The 12,826-nt window shown below is 46.9% G+C and overlaps 1 protein-coding gene across 2 annotated transcripts in view; it reads right to left on the minus strand.

Annotated features, from left to right (window-relative positions):
* Nucleotides 1-4,294: 4,294 nt before the first annotated feature.
* Nucleotides 4,295-12,826, minus strand: part of SVOP (SV2 related protein) — an 80,294-nt gene continuing 71,762 nt past the window's right edge. Inside the window, exons 14-16 of one of the 2 annotated variants that reach the window (XM_023241512.2) lie at nucleotides 12,438-12,519; nucleotides 7,674-7,763; nucleotides 4,295-5,896 (exon numbers count right to left, since the gene is read on the minus strand). In XM_023241512.2, the coding sequence (XP_023097280.1) occupies nucleotides 5,690-5,896; nucleotides 7,674-7,763; nucleotides 12,438-12,519 (379 nt within the window). In that variant the 3' untranslated portion in view covers nucleotides 4,295-5,689. Of the gene's footprint in view, nucleotides 5,897-6,846; nucleotides 7,540-7,673; nucleotides 7,764-12,437; nucleotides 12,520-12,826 lie in introns of those variants that run through there. The other variant, XM_023241511.2, reaches the window with a different exon arrangement.

The raw sequence follows: 12,826 nt of genomic DNA on the forward strand, positions 1-12,826 counted from the left end.
CCCCTGCCCCTCCCCTGCTCTCTGTCTCTCTGTCTCTGTCTCAAAAATAAACATTTTTTAAAAAGGGAAATGAAAGCAGAAAATTGAGGATCATTTAGGTTAGGTCAGGTGACCTGACGACAAATTACTAACATATTAAAGGTTCTGGGAAGTCCTGCAGCAAAGACATCTATCTGATGTTCCTTCACCCAGCCTTCCTAAACGCATTTGGCTCCGGAAACCTTTTTGCCCAGAGCACCCGTGCCACGGAGCGCACTTGAGGGAAGGCTGCGATAGATCTCCTTGCAGGAAGTCCCACGCAGAGCTGGAGTATAGGGAGGCAGAAGAAGTGAGGCATTGAACTAGCCACATACGATACCCGCCCCACATCCAGGATTCCCAACAGCATCAGCAACCTGCTGAACAGCCCCGTGAGCCCCGAGGAGGGAACATCCCACAAGGGACCCCTTCACAGAGAACTGAACTCACCACGCATAGTCCTTGTTGGGGGCGGGGGCAGATTTAATGTCTTTCTTCTCTTCTGGCTGGCACCCCTCTGAGATGACAAATGGACTTCCAGATGTTTCTGAAAGCCTTTAATGAACCTACAGGGCACCTTAGCATCTCTGTCCCTAAATACCTGCCTCAGGCTCTGAGGTAGAATTTGCATCTGTCTGGGCTTTTGCGGGAGATCAGAGCCTGGAGGAAGCCTTCCTGCATCTGGGACCCATGGCCCCCTTAGTGCTGTGACGAGGTCTTGACTGGCCCGTGCCATGCCGTCTACATCCACACCATCACCGTCTTCTCCTTCCCATGCTCAGTGGGGTCTTTGTGATTTGGGATGGCACTGAGCTAAATAGAGTGAGGGATCCAAGAGCTAAGGTAGAGTTCCTATCCTAGGAATAAGAATAAATCATTATTATTATACCTAAAATTGATTGCATTCTAACTGGGCGTCAGTGCTAAATTCTTGCATAAGTTATTCACGTTATTCCCAGTCAACAGCTGGGAAGGGGTAGAAAGGAGATTCCGGGCCAGGAATTCATGAATTTAGAGAGTATTATCTTTCCTCGTTGAATTGTCTTGGTACCTTTGTCAAAAATCAATTGACCACAGCGCGCCTGGGTGGCTAACTCGGTTGAGCGTCCGACTCTTGACTTGGGCTCAGGTCATGATCTCACAGTCCATGGGATCAAGCCCCGCATCGGGTTCTGCGCTAACGGTGTGAAGTCTGCTTGGGATTCTTTCTCTCTCCCTCTGCTCCTCCCCCCCCCCCATTCAAAAATAAAGAAGGAAACGTTTAAAAAAAGTCAATCGTGATCATAAATATATGGGTGACTTTGGGGAACTTCAATTCTACTCCATTGATCTGTATCTGTATCCTTATGATAGTAGCCCACTGTCTTGATTACTGAGGCTTTATAAGAAGTTTTATAATTAGGAAGTGTGAGTCTTCCACATTAATTCATCTTTTTCAAGATTTTTTTTTTTTTGGCTCTTCTGAGTCCTTTGCGGTTTCATATGAATTCTACACCCAGCTTGCCAATTTCTGCAAAAGAAGAACCAGTCAAGGATTTTGATAGGGATTGTGTATTTATAGATCAATTTAGGGAGTACCTACGTACTTGACGACTGTAAGTCCACGAACAAGGAACGTTTCTCCATTTTTTCAGAACTTCGGTTTCTTTAAGCCACGTTTTGCAGTCCGTAAAAGCCTTGTACTCCTTTTGTGCAATTTATTCCTAAGTGTTTTATTCTTTTCGACGGTATTGTGAGTGGAATTTTTGTTTTCTTATTGCTGAATCTGCAAAGCACTCTGTTCTCTGGCATTGATGGGGGCAGGGGGATTTGAAGTGGTTCATCCCCGAGCATTCTTGATTAATCGAGAATGATTATTCGTGACGTGTCTGTACGCTTAAACGTCAAAGAATCAGAATGTAGCAAAGTACCCCCAGTGACTAAAGTCTGATTGAAACCACTGAACCTTTGAAGAGTGAGAAGGGGCTCCAGGATGTCGTGGGGCTTCAGGATTGGCATTCTGTGTGCCTCCTGTTACACACTGCATCCCTCCAGTAGGGTTCACATCACACTGTATCACAATGACCTTGTTTGTGCCTGTTCCCCGCACTGCGCCGTGAGTTCATGAAGGTAAGGACGTGTCTTATTCCTTTTTGTATCCTCAGTATTGAGTATCATGCCTGACAGATGCATGGTACATACTCCACGCACACTGACCACATGCCAGGACATGATCTATAATACAGTTACAACAGACAGACGCAAGAGTTAACACGCATGTTGCTGTGGGCTCCACACACCTCTGTTCCACTCACTTACGTTCCCTGGTGCCACGGGAGGAAATTAACTCCTGGTCCCAGCCTTACAATAAAGCTGTGTTTCTTCACTCGAATTAATCTGGGTCCGATTTCTATTCCTTGCAGTTAAAACGGCCTTGAGAACTCCGTGGCAAGGCTCCCCTCAACCATCCCCCTCTCACCATCCTTCCTTCTTCATGCTAACAGAACCCCAATTTGTGTTCAAGAAGCTGTGTACCCCTCGATCCTATGGGAAGGAGGCCCTTCCTTCTCTAGCCCTGGAGGAAGACACATGCTTTTTTAGACTCAGCCCTTTTAGAAAGAAAACTCCCTGGGACTGTTCCTTCCCCATTCTATCTCCTTTGAAAAAAATGTGATGCCTGGCACCTTGGCAGCCATCTTGTGATCTTAAGGTTTCACGCATAGGGTCAAATGGCCAACTGGCAGAGGATGGCATAGAAGAGAAGCAAAAAGAGGCGGGTTCTTGATAACATCTTTGAGCTGCTGAGTCTTCCTTAGAACCACCTGACCCTGAGCTTGTCATTAAATGAAAAACTGGGGGCGCCTGGGTGGCGCAGTCGGTTGAGCGTCCGACTTCAGCCAGGTCACGATCTCGCGGTCCGGGAGTTCGAGCCCCGCGTCGGGCTCTGGGCTGATGGCTCAGAGCCTGGAGCCTGTTTCCGATTCTGTGTCTCCCTCTCTCTCTGCCCCTCCCCCGTTCATGCTCTGTCTCTTTCTGTCCCAAAAATAAACGTTGAAAAAAAAATTAAAAATAAAATAAAATTAAAAAAAAAACTGATACTCAAATGGGTAAGCTACTGTTGACTGGTTTTACTTCGGCTTGCAGCTCAAGGTTATCCCAGACCTTTGATGTTTACTAGTAGTACCAAGGGAGACTCTTGATCTTATCCTTCAAGGCTCCCTGTAACTTACCACTGGTCAAAAATCATGAATATCTATATTCATTTCAAAGGCCATCCCTAAGATACTCTATGTCACTGCCAACACATCTCACTTCTGGGTTCTAAGACTACTCGGAATAAGGGAAAGAAAGAAATTACAAAGCCTTAGCTACATTGAACATCTCTTGCCATTTTCTGAAATCTTTCCTAACACCAAGAGAAAGGGAGGACATTTCCATTAACGTAAGCAGGAGCTTTGGGATAGTCCAAAGTTAGATACAAATGTCTTCAGCCAAAGGCCTTGTATATTTCAGAAGCTTGGACAGCTTCTGTGCTGTTCTTGTATCAGTTTTTCCTGTGCATTTTTCCTGCACATTTCCTGTGCAGCTCTTTTTTAAGGGCAGGCAATTTAGAAGGCAAAGAGTTTTAAGATTTCATCTTCTCAAGAAGAGAAAGCCCTCAACTGCAAGCCTCATTGCCCCAGCGCCCGGAAAATACTCCTGCCCACCAAGCGCTCTTTCCCCACCCTGGCCCCTGGCTCCTCCAGGTTATTTGAGGGTGAGTGTAAGGGGACATCTGGCAGTCTCTGGACAGCAGGGAGGGAGTGAGGGAAAGAAGGGAAAGAAAGAAAAGAAGGGAAAGAAGGAAAAGAAAGAAAAAAACAAGCAAAAGTTCTGCGTTACCCAGGAGAGCTCAGCAGATCAGAAATAATTAGAGGCATAGCCACCCATGGTTTAAGGAAATGTGGGTGTCTGGGAGGGACAGATCCAAGGTGGCCAAGCCACCTCCTCTCTGGCTGCCGGGCCAAGGGGGCTGCAGTCTGTATTTCAGGCCCATGGGATTGTTTGCCATTGACCCACGACCTGGGCTTGCAAAAGTCACCCACTGTGACCTCCACACCATCAAAATAGAGTGTTGTCTCCATCAGACTCTAAGTCATGACATTGGCCACCAACTTGTGCAACTTGTCCACCATATTGGAAAGATTATCGTACCACAGCATTGCGATGACCCTGGATGGACAAAGTTGGCAAGGTCCTTAAGGTGAACCGTCACTAGGACATCATGACACATGGACAAACTTGGACCCTTACGATGTCCATCACCAACATGTTTTAATAAGAGATGAACATACACATTTGGCTTCCTCAAAATGTTTGCTTCAAGCAGGCATCTCCACGCAGAAGGTCAGTCTTCTCTGGCCTTTGATGGGATCCAGCAGCTTCCTCCCTCCTCCTCTGGCTTCCCTGCCTTCATGATGGGGAAAGGGCTCATGTAAACCAAATCCTGGAGGCGGATGCTGTCTGCTGAGACATGGGGTCAGCCCTTCCTCCAGAGGCCAACCCCAAACCCGACCGAGGGCTCTTCTCTTCCTTTGAAAATGTACACACGTCACACGTCCGGGCCCTCCCGTTCCTCCCCACTGGTGGCTGGGAACTAGGGCTGGGACCCCAGGAGCTACCTGTATGTAAAGACCAAGCCAGCCCTTGAGAGCAGAGAGGAAGAAACCAGGGAGGAAGGATTCCTGGTTCCCTGATGCCAATGGGAGTGAGCGGGTGATGTGGCATACCTTCATTTTCTGCCCACTTAGCCATGTACCCACCCTCCAGCTCCAAAGTACGGAAACCTGAGTTAACTGTTTTCTTTCTCCAAGAGTCACCAACCAGCCTGATCGACGAAGGGGTCAGAAAAGAAGCCCCCAGCATGGCCTTCGTTGCTTCCGAAGGGGAGGCCCCAATTCCTGGGGGCGGGAGAGGACGACAGCTTTCTGGGGGTGTCATCTGGGGTAAGCCCGGCTGTCCCCTTGGTCATGTGCATCTCCTGGAGCCAGGGAGAGCAGCCCCAGAGGGGCCAGGAGGGGACACGTGGCTCAAGTTCAAATGCACGTCCATCTGCCAGAGTGTCCACTGGGCAGGCCACGGGGAGGCAAACCGAGGAGCCCCTTCTGAGAGGGCATCTCTCAGACCCAGGAAAGAGCTGTTCAAGCCACATCTGGGTCACCCACGATTTCAGAGAAGAAAGCCTGGGGCTGGGGGTGTAGGAGAACCTACTGAACAGGTACTGTTGGTGGATGGCAGGTGTTGACTCCCTGGGTGGCAGGTCTTAACGGGGCTCTGGGCCTGGACTGTATCTACAGAGATTTGTTGGCTATTGTTCACCAAGGGTGCGACTGGCTGACTCCGGGTGGCGCCCGGTTGGCCTTCGGGGACACCGGCCACTCCTCATGTGGCAGTTTTCCCATGCAGGTCCACAGGTTATTGACAAACCTCCCCCCCACACACACAGAGAACCCCCCAGAGCAAATGCCTCCCCATTCCCAGGTGGATCTCGATGAATATGAGCAAACAGAGTCAAGACACAAAACCCTGTTGGTCCAGGTTGTCCCCCCGGGTAAGTTCTGGATGTCGGCAGTGACGGTCGGTGCCCCAACTGGGTTCCACCAGCTCCCTGCCTTCTACAGCCCCAAAGACCAGCTCAGCCCTGCATCGGTCACTACTCCTGAGAGCCAGAGTTCGACCTGGTGATGCCTGTGCCGTGCGCCCCTCGACCGACCATCTCCTGGCCCCACTCCCGGTGGCTGGACTCCTGCAGTCCGCGGCCTTTGGTCTCGATGGGCAAAAAGCAGGAGGCCAGGGCGGCCAGGAGGCAGCAGCCACTGTAAACTGCCAGCGTCAGGTACACGGAAGATTCCAGCATGACCTGGGGGAGGGAGACACGTGCCGGTGAGGGCGTCCCTCCTGAGTCACAGATGCCACCGACCCTTCGGGAGGTACTGATGACGCCAGGCCCTCTTGTAAGCGCTCTCTGCACTGATCCCATTGAGTCCTCACGACAGAGCGAGGCACGTGTCCCCACTTTGCAGAGGGGAAAAACTGAGCCTCAAAGAGGGGTAAGTAAGTGGCATACTCGAGTTCTCACAGATACTCAGGACGGGGCTGGGATCTGAGCTCTATCCCCATCGGGCTCTAGGGTCTGTATTCCTTGAAACGACACTCTCTCTCAGAGCAGGACCTCTGCGGACTTTCTAGATTAACAGCAGAGCCCAGCCTCATTTGCTCATCTGTCAGATGGGTAAGGGCAGTAACCCCCTCCCAGTGAGAGGAAACCCCAAGACGACTCGGTCCCCTGCAGGCGCGTGGCCAGCTCTCAACCAACAGTAGGTAGTGGGGACATACAATGGCCAGACACAACAGCCCAGAGCAGAGCTACTTGGCTGAAACACGTGGCGGAATTCTATTTATGTGAAAAATCCAGAATAGGTACACACAGACAACGCACAGGGGCACCTGGCTGGCTCAGTCGGCAGAACACGCGACTCTTAATCTTCGGGTCACGAGTTCAAGCCCCATGTTGGGTGTAGAGCTTCCTTTTAAAAAAAAATGCACCTTGGGAGCCCCTGGGTGGCTCAGTCGGTTAGGCTCCGACTTCGGCTCAGCTCACCATCTCACGGTCTGTGGGTTCGAGCCCCGTATCAGGCTCTGTGCTGACAGTGCAAAGCCTGCTTGGGATTCTCTCTCTCCCTCTCTCTGGCCTTCCCTTGCTCTTGCACTCTCTCTCTCTCTCTCCAAATAAATAAACTTAAAAAAATGCACCTTGGGGTCGGCAAGGGAAGAGGGGGAAATAGGGGGTAACTGTCTAATGAATAGGACTTTTTTTGGGGGGGGTATGGACTTTTATTTGATGACAATGTTTTGGAACTAGATAGGGGTGGGGGTTGCACAGCACTGTGAATGTGCTAAATGCCACTGACTTGTTCACTTTAATTTTTTAGACTTTATTTCTTTAAGTACTCTCTACACCCAATGTGGGGCTTGAACTCAGGACCCTGAGCTCAAGAGCCACATGCTCTTCCCACTGAGCCAGCCAGGCGCCCCTGAACTGTTCACTTCAAAATGGTTCATTGTACGTTATGAGACTTGTACCTTGGTAAAAAAAAAAAAAAAAAAAAAAGGCGATAAAGGCTATTAAAAAAAGCAAAACGACTTCGAAATAAGATCCCTAAAAATGGATAGAAATGCTTCAAGACACACAAGGGGCTGCAAAATTCTGCAAAAACACCTCATTATCCAACTCCGAAACCATGCCCAGGGACATCTGTTTCCCACTAAATCATGTTGTTTTCAACAGTTTGTTTTCCTCTTGTTTTCATCCAATTTGTTTTTGGCCCAATCAGATGGTGCACCCCCCCCCCCCACACACACCCCGGGTCTTCTGCATAGGAAAGACTTGGGTTTGACTCCCAGCTTCTCTGCTTCCCAGCCGTGTGACCTTGAGCAAGTCGCTTTGCCTTTCTGAGCCCGTTGGCTCATTCGCAAGCCACACTGTTCCTTTCGTAGGACGGGCTGTTAGGGTAAGAGAAGATGAGGTGCACGGAAGGTTCTGGAGACGTCTGAACGGGGTGTAACTGCTTTCTGGGCTCTGGCTTTTGCGCCCCTCCCCACCTCCCCCCAACCCCGGATTCGGAGGTGACACCTACCTGAGCAATGAACGGAGTGATGAGAGCACCCACTCTCGCCATGCCACTGCAGGTGCCCAGGCCGAGCGCTCGAGTTGCCGTGGGGTAGACCTGAAACACAGCCATGGATGCGGGCTTGAGAAAATGCAGGAGCCTCCCCCCAGCCCCACTCTGGCTCAGGAGTGATAGGACTGACGCCCGCGGGCCCGGAGTTAGCGTGGCTCACTCGGGTGTTGGTGACCCCATCGAGGGGTGGGAGACCAGGTGGGGATTCTTATCTCAAAGGGGATAGGAGGTTCAATGGAGAAAGAGGGCGAGAGGCCAAGCTGTGGGTGGGAACCCAGTTAGGGGTCCTCGGTGCCCGGGATGGCCTCCAAAGACTCCGCCAGGAACCACTCCCCATTCTGCATCCAGATACTGTTCTCCTGCCTCTTTTCATTAGTTCACCCCGCAGCACCGGCCCCAGCCTTTCAAGGCGTTTCATTGAGACAGAGATTGAAATGCTTACACAGTTTCTCAGTTCGTACCCAGAGTGGCCCCGTGCCTAGCTCTCCCTCGGGCAAAGTGAGAAGTGCCTGTGCATCTTCCAGACCAAGGCAGTGTCTTCTCCACTCCCTTCCCCAGTCCGCTGGCTGGAAGGAGGACTCCAAGGCCCTGAGGCAGGATTTTTCAACCTTGGCACTGTGGCCCTTTGGGGGTGGGTCATTCTTTGTGGTGAGGGGCCGTCCTGGGCATCGGCGGATGTTTAGCAGCATCCCTGCCCCCTACCCGCTAGATGCAGGGGAACCTTCCGCACGCCTCTCCTGAGTTGTGACAACCCAACGTATCTGCAGACATTGCAAATGGCCGCTGGGGGGCAAAATCACCCTTGGTTCATCATTACTGGATGAAGTTGCAAGATGCAAAGAACTTGGGTCCCTGAATCACTGTGGAAACGGAGGCTGTCCACCAACCTGGAACACCATGTTGGACTGTTTCATTAGTGAGAAACTGCTGTTGGGTCAATACATTCCCTTTGAGGAGTTATTTGTTACAGCAGCTAGCGTGCCTCTAACAACTCCAATGCTCTGTGCAGAAGCTCGGGAAGAATGAAGAATGTGAAGGGAAAAATAAAATTCACGCATGATCCCCAAACTCAGAGATAACCGTTCTCACGTTTGAATGTATATCCTTCCAGGTTTTTCTATGACCGTATACACATCTACGTTCGTTCGTTTATTTATTCGCTCAGCAAAGTTTTTGAGTGCATACCACATGCATTTACCTGTGATATTTTATTTTTTTCTATTTTTTAGTGTTTATTTATTTTGAGAGAGAGAGAAAAAGAGAGTGAGCCCACGGGGGAAGGGCAGAGAGAGAGAGAGCCAAGCAGGCTCTGTAGCTATCGGCACAGAGCCTGATGCGGGGCTTGAACTCACAAACCGTGAGATCACGACCGGAGCTGAAACCAAGAGTCTGACGCTTAACCCACTGAGCCACCCAGGCACCCCTACAGAGGATATTTTAATTCACCCAACGACACAAGCAACATATAAATATATTCTCCTTGTCAAAAATGAAATCACCCGGCCGTCCTTGGATCTACAACCTCTCCTAGGAAATACTCCCCAGAGGTTCCCACTATTAATAAGGTGTGGAATGTATCCACCCAGGTGTGTTAAAAAATATGTGTATACAAAATACACAGCATCGTTTTAAAAATATAAACGGTATCATAGCTTACCATTCTGCAGCTTGCTTTATCCATTCAGCGCTATGTCTTGAAATCTTGTTAACATCGTATATAGATACCTACCTCGTTCTTAACTGCTCATAACCACCTCATCATTAACTGCCGTAATTGTATTCCCTGGCGGATGTTCCACAGTTTACCATTCAAACGAGATCGACAGACACAGTATTAGAAGAGGGGCACAGACACTGAACGCACAAGGAAGTCAGGGGAGGGGGAGATCTGGGAGGGCTTCTTGGAGGAGGCAGGATTGGAGGAGGGTGAGGACGATGACTCAGAGCGAGGGCTCCGGGGCGCTGCGGGAATGAGGGTTAATCCAGACACCCTCTTTGCCCTGCACAGTATCTGGTATATAATATTCTCCTTCTCCCTTTGCTTCTATCTAAAGTAAGACGAACTAGGGGCACCTGGGTGATTCAGGTGGTTAAGCAGCTGACTCGTGATTTCGGCTCAGGTCATGATCTCACGGTTTCGTGAGTTCGAGCCCCGCATGGGGCCCAGCGCTTGCAGCTCAGACCTGCTTCGGATTCTCTGTCTCCTCTCTCTGCCTGCCCCCCACCCCCCGCGCTGTCTCAGTCTCTCTTAACTAAACTTTGAAAAAATAAGATGAAATAAAATACAACAGATATAAAATAAACAACCCATAATCCCTGAGTGTGGGAAACTGAGACACGCTCAGACGCTATTGCGTGGAGCACAAACTTGTACAACATTTTAGAAAGTGATTTTTCAACTCATCTCAATGTTTGTAACGTTGATAGGCTTTCACTCAACAATTCCATATCTTGGCATTTATTCTACAGGAAGGATACGTGTGCCCAAGACTATACAAAGCTGTTTACCTCAGCACTGTCTGTGATAGTGAAAAGTTGGAAAACAAGCCAAATATCCGTAGAATTGTTACCAACTTATGACTTGTCCAGGGTGCCTGGGTGGTTCAGTCGGTTAAGCGTCCGACTTCAGCTCAGGCCATGATCATCGCACGGCTTGTGAGCTCGAGCCCCTTATCAGGCTCTGCACTGACTCCCCCACTCTCTCTCTCTCTCTAAATAAATAAATAAATAAATAAATAAATAAACTCTTTAAAAAATTATGATTTGTCTGTACTATATTGTAAAGTATATAATATATATGCATATATAAACCATATAGTATAATAAAGTACAGTATATAATATAAAGTATACATACTATATAGCATAGTATATAATATACATAGTATTTATAGTATAATAAAACAGAGTATATAATATAGTTATATATGACACAGTATAGTAAAAGGAGGTATAAAAAATATATATATACTATATAGTATAATATATAATCTACATACTATTTATAGTATAATAAAATGCAGTATATAATATATAGTTATATACTACACAGTATAGTAAAGAGAGGTATAAAAAATATATATATACTATATAGTATAGTATATAATATACATAGTATTTATAGTATAAAAAATGCAGTATATAATATATAGTTATATACTACACAGTATAGTAAAGGGAGGTATAAAAATATATATATATACTATATAGTATAGTATATAATATACATAGTATTTATAGTATAAAAATGCAGTATATAATATATAGTTATATACTACACAGTATAGTAAAGGGAGGGATAAAAAAATGTATATATACTATATAGTATAGTATATAATATATATAGTATTTACAGTATAATAAAATAGAGTATATGATATATAGTTATATACTACACAGTATAGTAAAGGGAGGTAGAAAAACATATATATATATATATATATACTATATAGTATATAATAGACATAGTATTTATAGTATAAAAAATGCAGTATATAATATATAGTTATATACTACACAGTATATAAAGGGAGGGATAAAAAATATGTATATATACTATATAGCATAGTATAAAATATATATAGTATTTATAGTATAATAGAGTATATAATATATAGTTATATACTACACAGTAAAGGGAGGGATAAAAAATATGTATATATACTATATAGTATAGTATATAATATACATAGTATTTATAGTATAAAAAATGCAGTATATAATATATAGTTATATACTACACAATACAGTAAAGGGAGGGATAAAAATATATATATATTATACATACACCATATAGTATAGTATGTAATATGTGGTATATATTAGTATATTGTATACAGGATATACTATACATAGTAAATATTGTATATGTAGTATAGATTAGTAACTGTTAAAAAGAACAAAGTAGATTCCTATGTCCTGGGCTCATAGTCTTTCATCTTTCCCTCCGAATTTCCCCACCTCATTCTCTGCCCTGGGGCTGGCCGATGTGGACCACCAAGGGTTCCCTGGCCTTCTGGCTTCTGGTTAGGCTCAGCCAATGGGCAACCCCAGCGGGAGATGGGAGGGGGTAGAAGAGAGGGGTCGGGGTATTTATTCTCCTGACCTTTCCCTCCAGGCTGCCTCAGTCCCATGTGTCCCTCAGCTGAAGGTCACAACTTCTCTCTACGCAGCTCTCTCCTGGGACCCTGGAACACTCCCCTCTCAACATCCCACCGACTCTGGGTGGCGGCAGAGTCCCCAGCCACCTTCACCCCACTGCAAGCTCGGGGGCACTGCTACGTCACGTTCATGTTTCCCTCAGCCTTGTCCCTCACCACTGTAATTAGCTTCTGTATTAAAACTCTTCCCAGTTGCTCGCTTACCCAATCTGGTACACCCACTAACATAAATTAGTGTATGCTTCGAAAAAAACTGAACTATTCAAAAAGGTTGTGTCTAGGAAGGGGGAATGTGGGGCCCTTTAATTTTTGGTTTTACACGGTTCACTACCATTCAGAACTTTTACCTTGAACATTAGCTTTCATCAGCAAAAAGCAAAAAAAAAAAAAAAAAAAAAAAAGACGGGAAGATAGCCTGAAATAATGAAGGGCTTCACTGTTCCCACCCAGACAGACCCAAGCCCAAGGATAAATCTCATGCTGAGGATCCCAGGCTGGATGTTTCTGAAAGCAGAGCTCCTTCCCTCCCCGACCCGGCTGCTCCCAGACACCTCTCCTACCTCAGGTGTGTAAACATAGGCTGCCTGGAAGCCTCCAGAAATAAACGCTCTTGCAATGAAGAGTAACAGAGTGAGCATATTTCTAGGGAGAGAAATAAAAAAGTCGATGAGCAGGTGCTTTCTTCTGTTGACTTGTTTCAGCAAAGTCCTATGTGCCCAGGCAGAATTTATACCCTAGAAATGGGCAAAGCCCACCCTCACCCAATCCACACAGGCACACAATCCCGGTGCCATCTCTAAAGGCCCGCCTTTATAAATTTTGTCTTTCTCCAAAGTCCAGGGTAAGAGCTGCAAACGTCTGTGGAGTCCAGGTTGGGGGCAAGGTCAGAGAGAAGTGATATAACCCACTTGAAAATCCAGATGGAACCTTGTAGGGGCAGGAATTGAGT

This window comes from Felis catus, chromosome D3 (assembly GCF_018350175.1).
Source record: "Felis catus isolate Fca126 chromosome D3, F.catus_Fca126_mat1.0, whole genome shotgun sequence".
Classification (NCBI taxonomy): domain Eukaryota; kingdom Metazoa; phylum Chordata; class Mammalia; order Carnivora; family Felidae; genus Felis; species Felis catus.